The 8,953-nt window shown below is 42.3% G+C and overlaps 1 protein-coding gene across 1 annotated transcript in view; it reads left to right on the forward strand.

The window, feature by feature from the left end:
• Window positions 1-433: 433 nt before the first annotated feature.
• meox2a (mesenchyme homeobox 2a) overlaps window positions 434-8,953 on the forward strand; it is a 39,102-nt gene continuing 30,582 nt past the window's right edge. Inside the window, exons 1-2 of the mRNA XM_048614281.1 lie at window positions 434-1,010; window positions 7,268-7,440. Of these exons, the coding sequence (XP_048470238.1) occupies window positions 524-1,010; window positions 7,268-7,440 (660 nt within the window). The 5' untranslated portion in view covers window positions 434-523. The remainder of the gene's footprint in view (window positions 1,011-7,267; window positions 7,441-8,953) is intronic.

The following is an 8,953-nucleotide window of genomic DNA, read 5'->3' on the forward strand; positions in this document are numbered from 1 at the left end:
CACCTACCCATTTCCATTTCTTCAACATCACCCGACATCTGCAAACGCACAATTCTCACATCGATAATAGCAGGTCACAGCTATACGAAATAAGGAATAAAGCCTGCCCTTAAACTGGTACAAAACCTTGTTTCTCTTTCTCTGCGCCTGCGAATTTCCGGTCATTAATTGCCATGATTTATAGGGCTGATGTTTTTTTGGAGGTAGCTTCACATGTGGTTGGGACCTTGCCTTAGATCCAGCCCCCCTCTCACATTACAAACTATTTATATATCTTCCACGATTTCCCCCTGAAAGCAGCTCCCTGGGACAACGTGCGATTGGCTCCACTTGTCACCCGAAATTTAGCTGTGTGTGTGTGTGTGTGTGTGTGTGCCTGTTTATTCAAAGGGCTCCCGGCTGTTAAACAGCGATTGATCCAGATCGCTTTTAAAGAACCTTGCTTTCCTGGAAGCTGTTTACTTTGAAATCGAAGGTGCTTTGGATATAATTCCAGCCGCTTGGAATCTGAAACCCTGCTCCCATGGATCATACAATATTTAGCTGCCTGCGCGGCTCACATGCTCCAGCGCAGAGCCTGCACCACTTCTCTCAGTCTCCACTAGCTCTCCATGGAAGATCAGACCATGTGGCTTTTCCAGACCTGTCTTCTTCTTCTTGTATCATAACGGGATTTCCTAATGAAGAAAGCATGTTTACAGCTCAGCGTCATCATCATCACCTACATCATCACCACCGAGGTCATCCCCAGCAGCAACCCCAGGCACCGGCCGCTGGCCAGGCGACATGGCACATCCCTCAGATCTCCTCACCTCCTCCCCTGGCGCGGCACACACTCTGTCTCCAGTCGGAATCCGGGACCCCGGAACTGGGCTCCAGCCTGGCGGACAGCAGTCCCAGTTTGACCCCCAACAACCCCCCGTCCTGTGTGTCGGGGGATTACGGGAGGCCGGCGGTCACTCCAGTGGAGACAGAGAAAAGGAATTCCAAAAGGAAAAGTGACGGCTCAGGTAAGCGACCTGGCTTCAGTCATTCCTGAGCAGAGGACGCAACCAACTATTTCACGCATCAACTTTGTGCAGATTCAAGCTGTACTTAAATTGGTCAAAATCAGTCCAACTTGACTGGCGTAAACTGATATAACAAACCTGGTGTTGATCTGATTCATTCGTTCAGTTAACACTCACCTTCAAAAACAGACATGTATATTTCCCCATAGCCTTTAACTGACTGGTTCTGGGCTGCACTCGCTTTTTTTTTGTTTTTCCAACTCCAAACACTTTTGTTAAAAGAAAGCAGCGATTTAACCCGATTCATGGCCACATCCCATATGAAACCGGGCACTGTCCTCAAAATTGTGTGAAGCTTATTTCAACCAGAACATTATAATTTCAGTCACTGGTCAATACCGAATGGCAAATCATTAAGGATACTTTAAATAGTAAGGAATTGCCATCAGCGTTCCCATTGCAATGCCGCTTTCTGAAATTATGGAATAAATGCTGGACAAGAAAACTCATAATTCGACATCTAACGCAATCACATTTCACATATTTATCTTTTAAATCCAATTACAATGAAGCACCGAATATGTTGTCGCCTGTTAATTCATATCTCTCTCTAATAGTCCCAATCTAAAACAAAACAGTTCTGTGAATTTCTTTCCTAACACATTCCACTGATTAAACAGCTTTGATTTTTATACTTTCCATATAGTTCGGAATATTTTCCCCATTCCATCTCTCTTGTGTCTCGACATCGAGTCTGCTGACTCGCGTTGATGACATTTTGCATCCCGCAGACTTTAAATAGTGTATTTGGTAGGCTTTGCTGTCGTTAGCTGCTCTAAGAAATGAAAACAATAGATTGTTCAAGCAATGGGTAAGTGTAAGTAATGGAATATCCCTCGTGCTAATCAAAAGAAAAGTTAGAAACCAGAACTGCATTGCGTAGAGGCTCGATTCCGCGACAAAAGTGCATTGTATGCGACTTGAAGCCAATAAAAAGTTTATGTCAAGATCTATGTTGAATAGCCTTTCGATAGTTTAGTGGAAAACTCAAGCATTCTGCTGCTAAAATGGAGAGTCCCTTTTTAAAAATTATTTTCGTTTTAAATTCAAAGAGATTGAACATAACGCTGTATGACATTTCCACTTGACAAAAGCATCGTCTTCGCCCGAAGATTTATGCTAAAATATACTTTGTGACAATAAATCTTTTGTCAGTTAATGGGCTGCATTTCCTCTGATTCACACATTCATCACCAAACCTTACAAAAATAAAGCATAGGCAGGAAATAGAAAAGTCCTTTTCAGTTTCACTACAAAGACTGAACATTTAAACTGCAAAGGGCCAGACTCTATATTACTGTTTTTACACCTGCTGCCAGCACCATTTCAGTCCTTGGATTATTTATATTCATTTCGTGGTGTAAACAAAGATGCATGTCGTTACTGAGTCACACAGAAAACGTTTTACTCCCAGAGATCGTTTCTAGTCAGGGCTCACACCCTGGAGAACCAGTTTCGGGAGACAGCTCAGAACTCGCCGTACAAAATAACATTAAAACCTTCATAAAGTGGGAAGTGTGAGTAGTAAATTAATGTTCCGTGGAATAGACTAAAGTACAAAAGGCAAGTCCGTTTTAAGAAATCCAATTATGTGATTTATGTAGAAATTTCTCAGCTAAAATAGTTTTTCCTCACTCTACGTGAATACATATTTAAAAAAATAAATACAGACAAACCTTTTTTTAAGATGTTTCTTTCTAATAGCACTTACCTAATAAAGCCCTAGTGATTATAAAACACAAAGTAAGTATAATGCTATATAAGACGATTTTAAATCTTATTTTTTATGTCAGGAACTGTTTTCAAAGGTTGCAAAAATCCACTTTCTGAGTTATTTGCAGAAACTTAAAAATCAAATAGTTAACTGTCATATTGAATGGTGAGCAGTAAAATTAAACGTGAATTTGAACCCTTTATGATATAAATTATATACATATGCAGAGAGAGAATTTAATAGAGTATCTGCAAAATGTTATGAAAAAATAACCTCAATTGCCTCAAATGAGGATGATAGAATTGTTTTCTATTAATATTTGTGCAAACTAGTTATACTCAGTCTGCATTATGAGAAGGGAAATCATATTTAACCAGTTCATTGGAATTCTTTGAGGGAGTAATGTGCTGCTGTGACTGAAGTGGTACCAGTATTGAACTTAGATTTCAAGAAGGTTATTGATAAGGTGGCACATCAATAATTGCAAAAAAAATAAAAGTTAATGCTGCAGAGGGTAACATATTGGCTTGCATAGCAGATTGACTAATTAACACGAAACAGAGAAAAGGCATAAAAAATTCATTTTCCGTTTGGTAAGATGCAATGAGTGATGTGTTGCAGGGTTCAATATGGGGGCCTCAACCTTTTATAGTTTAATAAATGACTTGGATGAAGGGCCCAAAGCATGCTTCCTAATTTCCTGATGACACACAGGTAGAAAGTAAATTGTGAAGAGAACATAAAGAGGCAATAAAGGAATACAGATAGAGTAAGTGATGAGAAAAAATTTTGCAAATGGAGTATAATATGTGAAATTATCTATTTTGACAGGAAGAATCTAAAAAGCTATATATGTAAATGTTGAGCTCTGCAAACCTCTAAGATGCAGAAGGATCTGTTGTCCTAGTGAATGATCACAAAGATTAATACACAAGTACAGAAAGTAATTAGGAAAGCTAACAGAATGATATTTTAGACTGTGAGAGAATTGAAGACAGAAGTAAGGAGATTATGTTGAGTTAAACAGGGCGTTGATGAGGCTACAGCCAAAGTACAGTGTACAGCACTGGGCACCTTATTTAAAGAAGGACGTGTTGGATTAAAATGGATGAGTAAAATAGTAGTTCCTAAATTAACAATCAAAATGTATTTATTTTGGGAAAGAGCCATTTTCATATGATTAATAAAGATGCAACTCATTTTACACTTACTGGTATTATTAAGCCATTCAGAGAAGATATATTTGACTGACACCTGGAAAGGGCGTGTTGCCTCATGAGGAAGTTTGGACAGACCAGAATTATAACTGCTGGAGTTTAGTAGAATAAGAGGCAATCTGATTGAAATATATAAGATTGTGAGGGGTTTTAATAGGTTGAATTTGGAGAGGATGTTTCGTCTTATGGAAGAATCTAAAACAAGGGGTCACTGTTTAAAAATAAGGGATAGTCCAGTTGAGACCGAGATGGGACAAAATTTATTCCCACACAAATTTGTGAGTCTTCAGAACTTTCTCCCTCAAAACTCAATGGAAGCAGAGTCTTTGAACATTTTAAGGCAGGATTAGTTAGATTTTTGACTAGTAAGAGGTGAAACATTATTGGGGTTGGTGGGATTATGGAATAATCAAATTAACCGTGATGATCATTATTGAATGGTGAGTACGCTTGGGTGACCTACTCCTATTCCAAGTTTGTATGTCCGTCTTTGCATGTGCACAGAATTCTGTCATTAAGGGAATTTATTAATGATGAATAATTCATTTGAATAATTTCACTTTAACTTCAATATTTGATATTGTTGTGGTACAATATATGATTAATTCCCATATTTGTGACTTTACTTCTTGGATAAGATTTAGTTTTAACTATCTGTATGCCAACATGTTGGAGTTAATAATGCCGGTAAGTGTACACCACCCATGCCCTCCACCTCCTCCAGAACTTCCAATTCCCCGGTCCCCAACACCTCATCTTTACCATGGACGTCCAGACCCTATACACCTGCATTCCCCATACAGATGGCCTAAAGGCCCTCCGCTTCTTCCTGTCTCACAGGCCCGACCAGTCCCCCTCCACTGACACCCTCATCCGCTTAACCGAACTCGTCCTCACCCTCAACAGCTTCTCTTTCAATTCCTCCCACTTCCTACAGACAATGGGGGTGGCCATGGGTACCCGCATGGGCCCAAGCTATGCCTGCCTCTTCGTAGGTTACATGGAACAATCCCTCTTCCGTACCTACACTGGCCCTAAACCCCACCTCTTCCTCCGTTACATTGATGACTGTATTGGCGCTGCCTCGTGCTCCCATGAGGAGCTCGAACAGTTCATCCACTTCACCAACACCTTCCACCCCAACCTTAAGTTCACTTGGACCACCTCCAATACCTCTCTTTCCTTCCTGGACCTCTCTGTCTCCATCTCTGGCAACCATCTAGAAACCGATATCCATTTCAAGCCCACCGACTCCCACAGCTATCTAGAATACACCTCCTCCCACCCACCTTCCCGCAAAAATGCCATCCCCTATTCCCAATTCCTTCGCATCTGCTGCATCTGCTGCCAGGATGAGGCATTCCACTCACGTACATCTCAGATGTCCTCATTTTTCAGGGACCGCAACTTCCCCCCCTCAGTGGTCGAGAACGCCCTCGACCGTGTCTCCCGCATTTCCCGCAACTCATCCCTCACACCTCCTCCCCGCAATAACAACCAAAACAGAATCCCCCTCGTCCTCACGTACCACCCCACCAACCTCCGGATCCAACGCATCATCCTCCGACACTTCCGCCATCTGCAATCCGACCCCACCACCAAAGACATTTTTCCCTCTCCGCCCTTATCTGCCTTCCGGAGGGACCACTCTCTCTCCCTTGTCTGCTCCACACTCCCCTCCAGCCCCACCACACCCGGCACTTTTCCCTGCAACCGCAGGAAGTGCTACACCTGCCCCCATACCTCCTCCCTCACCCCCATCCCAGGCCCCAAGAAGACTTTCCACATCTGCTAATGTGGTATACTGCATCCGCTGTTCCCATAGTGGCCCCCTCTACATCGGGGAAACCAAGCGGAGGCTTGGGGACCACTTTGCAGAACACCTACGCTTGGTTTGCACTAAACAACTGCATCTCCCAGTTGCAAACCATTTCAACTCCCCCTCCCATTCCTCAGACGACATGTCCACCCTGGGCCTCCTGCAGTGCCACAACGATGCTACCCGAAGGTTGCAGGAACAGCAACTCATATTCCGCTTGGGAACCCTGCAGCCCAATGGTATCAATGTGGACTTCACAAGCTTCAAAATCTCCCCTCCCCCTACCGCATCCCAAAAACAGCCCAGCTCGTCCCCGCCTCCCTAACCTGTTCTTCCTCCCACCTATCCCCTCCTCCCACCTCAAGCCCCACCCCCATCTCCTACCTACTAACCTCATCCCGCCCCCTTGACCTGGCCATCCTCCCTGGACTGACCTATCTCGTCCCTACCTCCCCACCTATACTCACCTTTACTGGCTCCATCCCCGCCTCATTGACCTGTCTGTCTCCTCTCCACCTATCTTCTCCTCTATGCATCTTCTATCCGCCTCCCCCTCTCTCCCTATTTACTTCAGAACCCCCTTCCCCTCCCCCATTTCTGAAGAAGGGTCTAGGCCCGAAACGTCAGCCTTCCTGCTCCTCTGATGCTGCTTGGCCTGCTGTGTTCATCCAGCTCTACACCTTGTTATCTACAATTCATTTTTGTTGCTTTATAGGCATCTAACTTTTTGTTGCAAATATTATACCCTTCAATGTCTGTCTTTCAAAAGTGTAGCAGGCCAATTATTTGTATAAAATAAACTGAGCCTCTTCTATCCTTTTTGGGTGGAATGGTATTGTTACTGGAATAGTAACCGAGGCCCAGTCACATGTCCTGTGGACATAAGTTTAAATCCCATAATGATAACCAATAGAATTTGAATTCAACTGATTAAAAAGAAACAGAGCATAAATCTACTCTAAGTAATGTTGCCATGATGATTATCACTGATTATTGTAAAAACCCATCTGCTTCATTAATATCTTTTATGAAGGAAATCTGTGCCATTACCTTTTCTACCTTACACATAACTCTGGCCTAAAGCAATATATCTGCTCGGAAATGAGCTAAACTACTGTTCATCTGAATTTCAATTTGGCTCGGGAAACAAATGCTGTCCTCATCAACTATGCCCACTTTCATCTTTCAAACAATATCATCACAGATTGTCTGAACATTAACTCATTACCGTTATGGGATATTGCTGTGCACAATGTTCTGTTTCCCAAATTACAACAGTGACTACTTTTAAAATATTTAATTTTTTGTAAAGCACTTGAGAGGAGGTCATGAGATTGCAAAGGGTATTATAAAAATGCAAATTATCTCCTGAAATTTAAAGTACGCTTTTTGCCTTTTTAACAATTATGAGAAATCTAAATCAAAATTATTGTGATCCTGGTTTTAGAGACACAAGAATGCAGCTACAAAGGAGAGATGAACAGCAAACCCAGAAAGGAAAGAACAGCCTTCACTAAAGAACAAATTCGGGAATTGGAAGCTGAGTTTGCTCACCACAACTATCTGACCAGACTGAGAAGATACGAGATAGCAGTAAATTTGGATCTCACTGAAAGACAGGTAGGAGAACATACTGGCTTATAAAATTAGATGTCTGGTGTCTCTTTTTCAGCACTGTAGATGCTGTTTATTCCCCAAACCAGCATCCATGATGACAGCACACATTCCTTCTGCTGATCACAATAGATTCTACATTGGTGAAAGCATTTGCAATGTCTGCCCAAAGTATGTAGACTAGACAGACTGTGACCTCAGTCAGTATGTAACATTAATTTGATGGGACACTGCCATTTTTGAACTCGACACTGCAGCTAACAATCCTGTAAGCTCACACAGCTGAACATATGTTTGGTAGTTGGGAGGATCTCCTGACCAGCGCTATTGAAGGTAGCATCACCTACTTTCAGGTTAGTTGCTGATTGATTACTCCTGGCTCTTGTTGAGAGTGTAGAAAGCTTCAGTGGTTCCAGAATTGTTTAAAGTTGCTGAAGTTGATAGGATGTTATGTGGCCCATGCTGCAGAACTTTACCCTCAATTCAAAGATTCTGTACCTTGCAGTTTCTCCCAAATTTGGGTGCAGTGGTTTTCAACCTTTTTAATTGAACATGACAGAAGAAGCAACACAAGCTGCTGGAAAAGGTATGGCAGAAGGACAAAAGGAAAGTTCTTAGGAGCTCCTTCCCTCCCATTGTGTACCAGGAACAATTTCCTACCTGAAAGTCAGCAATTAACAGCTTGTCTGGCATCTCCAATTTACATTGGACGTCATCACTGAAATATGCCACAACTGAAGCTGAGAAAAGTGATAGGACAGCATTGCCTGTGGTTCTCATTGTCATTTGTGGTCATGAGTTCTAATGTTCCTGGCTGTTCCCAGTCCACAATAAGCAATATCTGCCACTTTTCTCAGTTTGCCATCCACCGTTGTCTAAGGGAAGTCACTGAGGCTCTGCATTATAAGAGGGCTGAATACATTTCAATCTTTCTTACGTGAGAGAATCAGGTGAAGCAAGTGTACTGCTTTAGTAGGATATGCTACACAGTGCCGTCAAATGATTGTATAACTCTTTGCAGGCACCACATGTCAGTTCTGAGAAGTGCCCCAGCTGACAGGGATTCCACTCCCGCAACATCCAACTGGTTTGTGCCAATATATGATAAGTCATCCAGATATTACCCAGTATCCTGGCAACAATTATGATGACTTTGATCTTCAGGAATTACTTGAGCTACCAGGACAAATCAGAGGGTGATTCCAGGTGACAAGGACTACTCAACTCATGTCTTTGGAATGCCAGGAAGCATCTATATAAAGAAAACCATGTTGCCACACAAAATGTAATCAAACTGACCACTGGGGAGCTTAAGCAATACATTTCCATGTTAAGATTTGTTCTTATCTGCTTGATGCTGCATAACCTCATTGCCATGAAGCACATCTTTTTCCACCAGTTATATGGTGAGCAGCTGAGAAGGAAGAAGAAGAGGGGAGGTAGAAGAGCAAGGCAGAAGGTGACTAACATAGTTCCTGTCTAACCAGGCTGGTCAAGATATTGAATCATCTGACTCTGA

Source organism: Rhincodon typus, chromosome 2 (assembly GCF_021869965.1).
Source record: "Rhincodon typus isolate 14 chromosome 2, sRhiTyp1.1, whole genome shotgun sequence".
Lineage (NCBI taxonomy): Eukaryota > Metazoa > Chordata > Chondrichthyes > Orectolobiformes > Rhincodontidae > Rhincodon > Rhincodon typus.